This window comes from Brassica oleracea, chromosome C5 (genome assembly GCF_000695525.1).
Source record: "Brassica oleracea var. oleracea cultivar TO1000 chromosome C5, BOL, whole genome shotgun sequence".
In the NCBI taxonomy this organism is placed as follows: domain Eukaryota; kingdom Viridiplantae; phylum Streptophyta; class Magnoliopsida; order Brassicales; family Brassicaceae; genus Brassica; species Brassica oleracea.
In genome coordinates this window covers 15,651,038-15,664,209 of record NC_027752.1, presented here as the reverse complement: position 1 = coordinate 15,664,209, position 13,172 = coordinate 15,651,038, and the positions used below count along the sequence as shown (strand labels likewise).

The 13,172-nt window shown below is 38.7% G+C and overlaps 1 protein-coding gene across 1 annotated transcript; it reads right to left on the bottom strand.

Moving 5' to 3' along the window:
* Positions 1-337: 337 nt before the first annotated feature.
* Positions 338-2,967, bottom strand: LOC106292890 (serine carboxypeptidase-like 18). The gene is made up of 12 exons (XM_013728557.1): positions 2,797-2,967; positions 2,552-2,697; positions 2,392-2,468; positions 2,165-2,287; positions 1,977-2,079; positions 1,841-1,875; positions 1,649-1,750; positions 1,443-1,529; positions 1,219-1,362; positions 1,059-1,130; positions 677-958; positions 338-580 (listed from the first exon to the last, which is right to left on the bottom strand). Exons 1-12 carry the CDS (start codon positions 2,943-2,945, stop codon positions 500-502), a joined length of 1,401 nt encoding a protein of 466 aa, XP_013584011.1. The 5' UTR covers positions 2,946-2,967; the 3' UTR covers positions 338-499.
* Between the last annotated feature and the right edge of the window lie 10,205 nt (positions 2,968-13,172).

Genomic DNA, 13,172 nt, shown 5'->3' with positions numbered 1-13,172 from the left:
TTTTTTTTTTTTTTTTTTTTTTTTGCAAATAGCATGCAGACTGAAACGAGTGACAAGCAGTAGTTAATGGTTCTACTTCTATGGTTTTGTCTTAATGTTTCACTTCGTCTAGAAAATATAACAATATAAATACATTAGAAAGTGCTTCTAAAAACCAACTAAAGTTATACTATGTAAAAAGTCTACATTCACATTCAAAATCAATCATTTCATGACATTTCAGAAGTTTTCAGTTATAGTTCTTGCTGATTTACAAAAACTGCATCAAAAAGCTTAAAAAAATCATAAATATTTGCTTTAAAACGAACTATCTAAACAAAAAAAGTCGATATAAAAATGATTTGAACGTAATTTTAACTAAATGTATTATTCCGAGCAACAATTTTAAAGTACTGGTTGAATGTGATTGTTAAAAGGAAAGAGAAAATGAGTCATATCTTAATTATTTGATCTTTGAATGCTATAATGTTGGACTCGTTGAAGCCCTACTAATACTATGTTACAGAGGTTGATTACGTATCCACCTTTGAAACATCATGAAGCTCTCATATGGTTTATACTCTGCAGTGTGCCCGCCTCCCTGCAAATTAAACCAATTACAAAAACTTTTATCAATTCTAACGTGTAACGACGATAACAAAACATGAGATGAAAAACCAAAAACAAAATCACTTACTTTGATAGTGGCAAACGTCATGTTGTTGACGTAACTCCTTGTATATCCAATAACTTGATTGTTAACAAACCATGGCCTCCATTGATCAATGATCGAATAGTTTAGAGATCTAATCCAAGCTACGGTTCCAACATAAGGCACCATCATATCATGATCGCCACTGTAAACCAATGACCTATATAACCCTTTTCTGCTATTGTTCATATGGTACGGTAGACTACTCTTTATGTCTTTCTCATAAGCCATATCCCAATCGCATCTCATCCATTTCCCTATGCTTCCCTAAAAAATTTACATACATGCATTGATTGATAAAATATTATATCGTTGGTTAGATAATAACATGCATGTATTATGTATGTATGAATGAAAAATGACATACTTTCTCCACATGAAGCGCTTTGCGTACATCTTCATCATTAGCCCAGTATGTAGCTAGAACATAACGGTACATCTGCACAATTCATCTCAGTGGTTTATAACAACATGATTTCCACTGCATAACTAAACCAAACCTTTTCTTTATTTTTTTCTTGGCTTACATAGCAACCAGGTGTTGGAAGATAAAGATCTGATTGAACAAGTCTTTCGAGACTTCTTCCAGCATTCTCTATTGAAAATGGATTTGGTGAAGCCAAATCACACAATGGTATCAGAATAGAACCTTCATTTATCCTTGATACACACTGTCATCAATCATCATAATCAGCAATGCAAAAAGAATTAAACTAGTCTTGGTTTATTCACATTTTTATACTTTGTTTACCTTATCGTAGTCTTCCACCAATTTCAAGCATTGTGTATTAGTGTGGTCTATGTTTACATAGTTTCCTTTGCAGCTTATCTTAAGCGACTGAAAACAAGAGTTACAAGAAACTAGTTTAATAGTTACAAAAAAAAGAAACTAGTTTAATGAAAGTACATACATTAGGGTATAGAAGAGACTAGGTAAGACTTCTACATATTATATACCTCAAAGAGTTCATCAGATATCAGTCCCATTCCATGTGCATATGGAATCTTGGCGTTATGATCTTTATCAAGTTCTGTTGACGGATTCCCAAGAACATAGCCCTGTTGGTAAAAATGATGCTTTCAAACAAGGTTTACATATCTATAAAGTTATGAATCATAATTTATAATGTGAAGATAAAGATCGTGAACCTTAAGATTCATCGGTCTGTTGCTATTTTCATTTCCTGCGTAACCGTAATGTGTAAGAGCGTAATAAGTGGCTAAGTAAAATAATATCCAAAGAAGATCAGAAGATGGATAATGGAAAAAAACAACAAAATCAAACCTATTGAGATCTGTTGAACAATGGCTGGCACAACTATACCAGCGTAAGAATCTCCACCGACATAGAGAGGATTTGAGACAAACTCTGGATGCTCCACTAGCCACTGCAACAACAGCAGCAACAATAATGATTGAAAAGATTATGATATACTTTTACTCAAGAGACATATGTTTATGCAATATTGGAACCTTTTGGAGAAACTCATAGGTCTGTTTTGCTTCTCCTGTGTCACTAGGCTTATCAGCAAGAGGGGTTGTTGAGTAAGAGAAGCCAGTCCCAACAGGTTGGTCCAAGAATATTATGCTTGCTACCTAAAATATAATCACCAAATCAAAAAAATCATGAAACCAGCAAAAAAAAAAAAAAAACAACAATCGTAAACTCTAATCTAAGATAGGATAGGTGATGGATTTACCTTTGTCCAGGAATAGGAAGTAGAGACAAGAGAAGGCAAACCTCCATTGTAGTCTTCATTCTTGAAAGTCAACGGTCCTGCACTTAAACCAATAAGGCTAACACACGAGTAGAATGAATTAAAGTCAACTCTTAAAAGTTTTTTTCCCTCTTCAAACTACCAATCTCGAAAGCAAGAGCAGAGAGAGCAGTGCAGGCAGGTCCTCCTGTTAACCAAATAAGAAGAGGGTCTTCTTCAGGCTTGTTCTCTGATTTGATGAAATAGTAGAAAAGTTTGACTTTCTCTTCTTCACCAACACCCATATAGCTTTTCATAAGAAAGATGCAAATATTTTAACTCAGTTGGGTTGTTTTGTTGTTTAGTCATGAATATAGAAAAGCAGAGGAACAAGAAGAGAAAACAGACCCAGTTTCAAGGTGGAAAGGAAGAGGACCTTCAAAACCGGGAACATGGCTGATAACAGAAGCTGTATCAACACCATGTTGAGTCAAGAGGAGGAGTTGAAGCAGGAGAAGCAACTTCATTTTCCATGCTTTAGACATTCTTGATTTCATTTCAGGAAACAAAACAGACTAAAGAAGGATGGTTTTCTCATTCCTGCGGACAATATATATATCCGAACTCAAGAGAACAAACTGAGCTACTGTGTTCCGGTTTGGTGTCGATTAAACCGATATAATGGTTCAGCTAAGACACATGAAAACTGAAAAGATTGGTTTCCCCTGCTTAGCATGACCCTACCCAAGGATGATTGATAGACCATGGATTTTACCCACTTTTACCCATGGTCTATAAGTGTTTAATATATATTTACTACCATATAGAGTATATTTAGAGTATTTACAGGTTCAGGGACGATTTGGAGGAATGTGGTGATTTTGGTGTCTTTTGGAGCTTTTTGAGTGCAGAGCTGCACAGAAGTGTCAGATTTCTAGCTATGATGGGAGACCTTTCCACCGTTAGATTAAGCTCATCTCTCGACATAAGATAAAGCTTTGCGTTAGCTTTCCAATGCCACCGGTTTTAGGTCAATCAGCATCCTGTAGCAGAGGTTATGCCCGTTTTACTGAGGAGTAGTCAGTCTGCCTTGCAAGAGGAAGTTGTCGAGGAGATGAAGGACTGTCGATCGATAACACAGCATTGGTGTCGATCGACAGTGATGCCAGAACGTGGGTCAATCATATGTCAAGACCGTTTGAAGCCCAGAAGATCCCAGAAGTCACACCAAGTTACCAAAATACCCTTGGACGACCAGAAACCCTATTTATGTATTTCTAAGCCATTGTTGATGGCAACAAGCTTTCTATTTTCCTATTCTATAGTTTTCTCCTAGGTTTGGAGAGATCAATTCTCCTTCAGAGATTGATTGGAACTCTATTGGTTTTATCATTTCTTATCTATTATATTATTCAGACTATGATTTGTGTTATTGCTTGAATGTCTAAGTAATTCATCTTGTTAGGTTTAGGGATTTCATGAGCTTAATGTCAAACAGATAATCAATTAGGATTGCTAGATTATCTATAGATCTCTACACCAGGGTGATTTGTAATACTAGGATCTGGAATAATTAGAATAGGACGATAATGTGACTAATTGTTTGAACCTAGAATCATAGGATAGTTGAGAGGCACGAAAGTGCAATCAATTAACGGAAACTAAACTCTGCTAGATTAGATACCTAGGCGCATACGAGAGTTGGTCTAGGAATCTAGTTGAACTAAATCAATTAGGTCGTTAGTGCTTGTCTAAGGAAGCATCGATCGACGCTTAGGCCATAGCATCGATCGACGCTCGCTCCAAGTCAACAAGCGACAACTGAGACTGGACTTAGACATCTGATTAGCAATTGCATGCGAAAGCTAGATTGCTTACTTATTAAAATCGATTTCTATAATTGAATCTATAAACCATTAGCATCCTTGAATTGAAGTTTTAAATCTCTTGATTGATAAATCCCTAGGTCTTGCTATTTCTCCTAATTGTTTTCAACCTCAATCAACCAATCGAACAACTACTATGTTCACCTTGCTTTCATTGATTTACTACTTTGTAAATTGTTTGCCTAGCTTAATCTTAATTTCTATAGTCTATTGTGTGCCCTAGCTCTCTGTGGATTCGATCCCTAAGTACTACAATTGAATCTCTTATTTAAGAGAGTAAAATCACTCCTTAGGGTAATTTGAGTGATATCAAATTTGGCGCCGTTGCCGGGGAGCTTTGATCGCCAATAGACTTGATTAATAGGTTTAGTCTAGGTTTTATTTACTGTCATAGTTACTTACATAAACAAATTTCTTGTCTTTCAGGTACATGCCTATCAGTACCAGAAGCAGCAAGGAGGAATTACTTTTCTTCTCAGACCAAACACGTTTGGAATGCTCGATCCGCAAAGAGAAACGCACATCATCGATCGACACCACCTCTACTACGTCGATCAACACCACCTCTACTACGTCGATCGACACTCTTGACAGAGCAACGATCGACAGTTCAATTCGAACATCGATCAATCGACAATCAGAATCGACAATCAGAACTTCCAGTCCTCAGAATCGATCGACAATCAGATTTCAGCATCGAATGACTCTCAGTCTTCAGAATCGATCGACACGAAGCCTTCAGCATCGGTCGACACCCTCCGACTTTCAGAACAGCCCGAGACTGAAAAGTCTAAGTCTGAGGGAAGGACCAAGAATAGAAAGAAGAAAAAGAAAAGGAATGTAGATGCAGATTTCTTGCCACTAGTACCTTTGCAATGTCAAGAGGGAAGTCTTGAGTATAGAGTGCGCTGCAGAGGAGGTTCTGAACCTTTTACCAAGGTTAGAGTGCTATGTGATCCAGAGCTGAGAGAGAAAGGAGAAGTTTCTGCAAGATCTTTTATCTACTGCATCAACAAGATGAAAAAGAGAGACACTGAGACTTGTTCTGGAGCAAGTTCACATCCTCATCCAGACTAAATCAGATATCCAAAAGTCAAGCTAATGACTAAAATAAGCGCTGAGTGGGAGGCAATCCACTATTGCGTAATTTCTTTCAATTTAGTTTAGATTGTTACTGATTAAATTTTTTATTAATTGCAGGTAAAAAAAAAAAATTTGAGGAAGACGAGTTTGCACGAGGATAGACGATGGCTGCGCAGCATCGATCGACAAAGCATCACTAGCATCGATCGATCGCCACTTAACTGTGTCGATCGACAGAGCTTCAAGAGTATTGATCGTCACTTAACTGTGTTGGTCGACACTCACATCAAAGTCAGGTATACTGTTTTCCTTGTTAAATATTTGTCCTTATGATTTATTTCTCCACCGAAATTTGACTGTATACACTGGAGATAGTGTTGTTTAAGTCTGGGGAGGTTCTACTAACATTGTGTTTTAGTTAGCTATTTAGAAAAAAACAAAGAAGAAGAAAAGATCCGATGAGACGATTGCCCAGCATATCGATTGATGTGAGCATGTTGATATCGATCGATAGTACATTACTTGAAGCGACCGATGGGAACTCCTTTCCATCGATCGACACTTAATCCGGTCAGGTATATCGTTCTAACTTGTTAAATTGAATACTTATGATTTATTTATCACCATAGCTCCGACTAGATGTACACTGGGGACAGTGTAATTTAAGTCTGGGGGGAGGTTTACTGATATTAGTGTGTTCATGAGTCTTATCAAAATGTTTTCAAAAGAGTTTTATTGAGTCAAGAAGGAGATAATGAACTTATTAGATTTTTGCTTGTTATCTAACCACTATTTAGCACCAATCTAGACTTACTGATTGCAAATAGTACTAAAGATACTAAAGTGGATCAACCTGTCAAATATTCACACTTGTTGAGATTGTTTGAAGGAACCAAAGCTGACCTCCAACACTAAACCTGACACAACTGCTTGTCTTGGGGCTTGGTATACATATGATCGAATTCTTCAAACAAGTCTGGAAGGAAAAACCATGTGTAGATTTATCAAATTTTCTCTCTCTATTTCGACCCTAGATTTATAGGTAGAGATATTCATTTTCAAAAAAAAAGAAAAAAAAAAGAAAAAGAAAAAGATAAAAAAAATATATATATATATATATATATAATAGGTGTTAGTTAGGTGGAATCCGAATAGGACTTGGTGGCTACAACCATTAAGGCTTGCTTCATAAGGATTCCAACAAAAAGAATTCAAACGGGACTTGGTGGTGGCAATCATCAAGGTTCGATTTACATGAATTCTTGGATATAGGTCAAAAAGAAGTGAATAGGACTTGGTGGCAACCACCATTAAGGCTTGATTCATGGAAGCATGTCCAATCTTGGTCAATGATCCTGCAATGGAAGCATACTTTGACTAAAGAGAGAAATTAGCAGGGAGAAAAAATAGGAACTAACTTTTACCTGCAGATCCAGATACTTTTATGAAAATCATTGCATCTTGTGATCGATACTCCCAAGGTAAAGCCTGCACTTTTATTTATGTTAAGAAATGAGGTCGGTTGAAGGGAATGTCATACAGAAATTGCTAAGTTGTTGGCTAGGTGAATTTGGTTGCTAAGTTAGAATATGGTATAATGTGCTTTTGTGATTAGGACTTCTTAGATGTGGATTGCAATATTACAGAGGTAATGATTCTAAGTTTTAAATCATGTGAGTTCCTGTTGTTTTCAAACCTCTTTCAGAGAGACTGCCCGTCTATTTTGCTTGAGGACAAGCAAAAGGGTAAGTCTGGGAGAGTTGATAGACCATGGATTTTACCCACTTTTAGCCATGGTCTATAAGTGTTTTAATATATATTTACTACTATATAGAGTTTATTTAGAGTATTTACAGGTTCAGGGATGATTTGGAGGAATGTGGTGATTTTGGTGTTTTTTTGAGCCTTTTGAGTGCATAGCTGCACAGACGTGTCAGATGTCTAGCTGTGGATGGAGACCTTCCCACCGTTAAATTGAGCTCATACTTTGACACAAGATAGAGCTTTGCGTTAGCTTTCCAATGCCACTGGTTTAGGTCAATCAGCATCATGTATCAGAGGTTATGCCCGTTTTACTGAAGAGTGGTCAGTCTGCCTCGCAAGAGCAAGCTGTCGAGGAGATGAAGGACTGTCGATCGATAACACAGTATTGGTGTCGATCGACAGTGATGCCAGAACGTGGGCCAAGCATATTTCAAGACCGTTTGAAGCCCAGAAGCCACATCAAGTTACCAAAATAACCATGGACGACCAGAAACCCTATTTATGTATTTCTAAGCCATTGTTGACGGCAACAAGCTTTCGATTATCCTATTCTATTGTTTTCTCTTAGGTGTATAGAGAAAATCAATTCTCCTTCAGATATTAATTGGAACTCCATTGGTTTTATCATTGATTTCTTATCTATTATATTATTCAGACTATAATTTGTGTTATTGCTTGCATGTCTGAGTAATTCATCTTTTTAGGGTTAGGGATTTCATGAGCTTAGTGTCAAACAGATAATCAATTAGGATTGCTAGATTGTCTATAGATCTCTACACCAGGGTGATTTGTAATAGTAGGATCTGGAATAATTAGAATAGGACAATAGTGTGACTAATTGTTTGAACCTAGAATCATAGGATAGTTGAGAGCCACAGAAATGAAATCAATTAACGGAACCCGAACTTTGCTGGATTAGATACCTAGGCGCATACGAGAGTTGGTCTAGGAATCTAGTTGAACTAAATCAATTAGGTCGTTAATGCTTGTCTAAGGAAGCATCGATCGACGCTTACGCCATAGCATCGATCGACGCTCGCTCCAAGTCAACAAGCGACAACTGAGACTGGACTTAGACATCTGATTAGCAATTGCATGCGAAAGCTGGATTGCTTACTTATTAAAACCGATTTCTAGAATTTAATCTATAAACCATTAGCATCCTTGAATTGAAGTTTTTAATCTCTTGATTGATAAATCCCTTGGTCTAGCTATTTCTCCTAATTGTTTTCAACCTCAATCAACAAATCGAACAACTACTTTGTTCACCTTGCTTTCATTGATTTACTGCTTTATAAACTGTTTTCCTAGCTTAATCTGGATTTCTATAGTCTATTGTGTGCCCTAGCGCTCTGTGGATACGATCCCTAAGTACTACAATTGAACCTCTTATTTGAGAGAGTAAAATCACTCCTTAGGGTAATTTGAGTGATATCAAATTTGGCACCGTTGCCGGAGAGCTTTGATCGCCAATAGACTTGATTAATAGTTTTAGTCTAGGTTTTATTTACTGTCATAGTTACTTACATAAAAAATTTCTTGTCTTTCAGGTACATGCCTATCAGTACCAGAAGCAGCAAGGATGAATTACTTTTCTTTTCAGACCCAACACGTTTAGAACGCTCGATCCGCAAAGAGAAACGCACATCATCGATGGACACTACCTCTACTACGTCGATCGACACCACCTCTACTACGTCGATCGACACTTGTGACAGATCAACGATCGACAGTTCAATTTGAACATCGATCGATACCAATCCGCGAGCAGACATGGTCGCGATAGTTGTGCTATAGAGGGATGAGAATGGAAACCTGCATGACCCTAGAGGTCATCTGTGTAATGCAGAAGGTCATCAGTGTAATGCAGCAGGTCAGAGGATAGATGGACAAGGGACTGCAATCCTTGAGCCATCTGCTGCCACCGAGGATGCTAAAGTTCCTCTTCAGAGATCTTTAGCAAATTTGACCAGGCCTAGTCAGTTCTACATTAACAGGTCTGCGATTCAACCTCTACAAATCCAGGGATTTGACATACGCCCCCACACACTTCCTCATGTGGGTCAGCACCCTTATCACGGTCAACTTGATGAAAATCCCTCGGATCATATTGAGACACTCGAGGACTCTGTGTCTGGCATCTAGAAGGATAAAGCAACCAAAGACTACATCATCATCAAGCTGTTCAAATATTCTCACTCTGGGAATGCTAAAAAGTGGCTGAGATGCCTACCACCAGGATCTCTCACTACATGGAATGATGTCAGGACTGCGTTTATGACTGAATTTTTAGATGATGCAAGGGCTGAAGAGATGAGAGATAAAATTTGGACATTCTCTCTGGGACCTACAGAAGCTTTCAAAAGCTTTTGGGAGAGGTTTAGGATATACCAAAGGGGCTGTCCACATCATGGTTTTACGGAGATTCATCTGTTGAAGAAGTTCTGCAAGGGTATTGATGTGCGATATAATATGATGCTGGATGCTGCAAGCGAAGGAAACTTCGAGACAAGAAGCCTAGAGAAAGCAAAGAGACTGATTGAGAACTTGATATCTAGCAAGAGTTCCAAAAATCTAGATATGCACAGGATAAAATCAGCTGCAATGGATAGTGAAAAGATGTTTGAGGCTGAGATTGGTTCTGTACATGAAGTCTCGTTGGTAGAACATGTTGTAGAGAAGGATGAGGATCAGGGCTACATAGAAAAGATGGAATCTATGATAGAGAAGGTCCTAAAAATTCAGCAGAAGACGAGTGCATACTTAAATCTGAGGTTGGATGTTCTATACAAAGAGCTAAATGGAAAATTTGAAACCTTAAATGCCCATGTCATGATTCTAGATGCCCAGGTTTCTCAGACTGCAGAAGCCATGAAGAAACAAGAAGCTCTGGTCAAAGAGAAATCGGTGGATAGTGAGAGGCACCAGGCTAATGCTATCTCAGATAATGACTTTGGGGAAGTGCTCGAGCAGGAGAAGCTGGAAGAAGATGCTTTCCTAATCGAAAGATCCATGTCCATAGGCAGCTCGTATTGGTGTCGACCGACACCAACAACTGAGCATCGACCGACACCAACAACTGAGCATCGACCGACACCAACAACTGAGCACCGATCGACATCACCAGCCAAGCATCGATCGACACCACTTTTGGGATCAGATAAAACTGTTCAAATTCAGAGCCACTCAGATTTCGCCGCTCGACACCCGCATCCTCTCACCCTAGCTCGAGTTAAAAGGGACAACATCGATCGACAACAATGCAATGGAACCGATCGACAGCAACATGGGAACACCGATCGACAACAACAGAAGCGCAGCGATCGACAACCACAATTGCCATACCGAGTACGTTTACCAGATCTTGTTGCACACCGCTTGAAGGAAACTCAAAATCTATCTCATACCTCAGTTTGCTTGAAGACAAAAGAGAAGATAAGTCAGCAATCTGCAGAAGCACCAGAGCAAGAGCAATCAAACCTAGCTGAAGCCTCTTTTGTTGAGAGTGTCGATCGACGACATCTACCAGGTATCAATCGCCGACATCTACCAGGTATCGATCGACACCAAACAGACGGATATGAACCTGCCATGGAAAGGCAAGCAACGAAAGAAAAAATTCTAGTTGAGAAGAGAGTGAAATCTAGGAAACCCTATATTCCCAAACACCTCAGGAGAGAAGTTAACAAAGAGGAACTTGAAGGATTTCACAAGAGGGTGAAGAGGGTTCCTAAGGATATGTCTTTTGAGGATGCATATCATAAGTATAGACTTGGTAATTTCTTCAGAGAGAGCAGAGAGACTGATAAGGATATTGAGCTCCTATTCAACAAGGTCAGCTGTAAACCCAAGAGGACACTGAAGAAGGAATAAGATCCTGGAAAGTTCATGATTCCATGCTCTATACATAGCCACCATTTACCAAACGCCCTATGCGATACTGGATCTGCAGTCAGCATCATGGCCATAGACACTTCTGAGCTATTAAGACTGAAGATGGAACCTTCTAAAGATAGTTTCACTTTCATGGATAGCTCCCGAGTAAACTCAGTAGGCATGATCAAGAATGTTAAGGTGGAGATAGGGGAATGCATTATCCCTGTGGACTTTCATGCTATGGATATCAAATCAGGCAAAACATCTCCACTTCTTTTTGGAAGAGCCTTCATGGCTACAGTGGGGGCAGTTTGTGATCTTAAGAGAAATAAGATGTGTCTGACTAATGTTGATGAAACTGTCTTCTATGATCCCATGGAAAAGAAGAAAAGTGGGGAGCTTATTTCATGCATAGAGATGTTTGAAGATCCATGACCTACAATTGATTCAAATCACGAGCCTGTAATACCAAAATCAGCGTCGGTCGACATTGGAATTGCAGCATCGGTCAACTTCCAGTCCTCAGAATCGATCGACAATCAGATTTCAGCATCGGACGACTCTTAGTCTTCAGAATCGATCGACACGAAGCCTTCAGCATCGGTCGACACCCTCCGACTTTCAGAACAGCCCGAGACTGAAAACTCTAAGTCTGGGGGAAGGACCAAGAATAGAAAGAAGAAAAAGAAAAGGAATGTAGATGCATATTTCTTGCCACTAGTACCTTAATAATGTCAAGAGGAAAGTCTTGAGTATAGAGTGCGCTGCAGAGGAGGTTCTGAACCTTTTACCAGGGTTAGAGTGCTACGTGATCCAGAGCTGAGAGAGAAAGGAGAAGTTTCTGCAAGATCTTTTATCAACTGCATCAACAAGATGAGAAAGAGAGACACTGAGACTTGTTCTGGAGCAAGTTCACATCCTCATCCAGACTAAATCATCGAAAACTCAAGCTAATGACTAAAAATAAGCGCTGAGTGGGACACAACCCACTATTAGGTAATTTCTTTCAATTTAGTTTAGATTGTTACTGATTAAATTTTTTATTAATTGCAGGTCAAAAAAAAAAATTCGAGGAAGACGAGTTTGCACGAGGATCCCCGGCAACGGCGCCAAATTGATATTACGTGTATACACACACCAATTAACCTAATATGCACACAAAAACAATCGAATGGTATGTCGATGTAGCACTTTAGGATCGAATCCACAGAGACCAATGATTACACTTTATTTCTATAGGATCAATATCAAGCTAAAACATTATGGGGGTTTTAAAGTTAATTTCGTAACAAGCAAGTAAGAGATTGATTTAAGGTTTTTCAGATGATTAAGAATGCTAGCCTAGGGTGGTTTGATCGGGTGTTAAACAAGTGTGAGCCAAACAATTATTCAAGTTCAATTAAGAGTAAGTCCAGAACTCGGATCACTCAGGTTGAATCAACCCACTCTCGTGGGATTGAGTCCTTTGCAAGTCGGTCTTGTTTGGATCAAGACGCGCTAGCAAGCTTTAGAGATCAAGTCCGATATGTTCACAATACACCCTAATATCTACTCTCGCTGACCAGGGATGCAGTGCTCATTCATAACAGATCTAGCAACCTATTACACGGTTAATAAACATGTTAAACCTAGGATCTAACATTAAGCGGCCATTTTAATGCAAGCATTAAGAATAGTTATGAATGAAAACAATCAAGGGATTCACTTATCTATGTTTAACTCACAGATCTAACACCCTAACACCCTAGACTAAGCAAGTGGATTACTCAGCCATGGACCGAGAAATCACAGAGATAACAGATGAAGAAAACATGTCTGAATTAATAATAAAAAGCAAAGAGGGTTTAGAAATCTTCTCCAAAGGATGTAGAGATTCTTCTCCCTTAACAAGAGTACAAGTTTTCTCTCTCCAAAATCTCTCTAAAAAGTCACGTAGAATGTCTAGAATAATAAGAAAATATATATTGCAGGTCTCTCGCGGCTGCAGGAGAAAAATGGGGAAGCCCTAGGTAAAATCCCGAAATATTTGGAAACTTCCTTAAAAATCTCTGTCGCTGGAACATACACGCCAGACTGCTCCACACGACTGCTCGGCACGACTGCTCTGCGTGAAAAATTCCAAATTGCACTATTTTTCTCTTTCTTTTCCTCCAACTGGTTTATCTCTCATCCAAC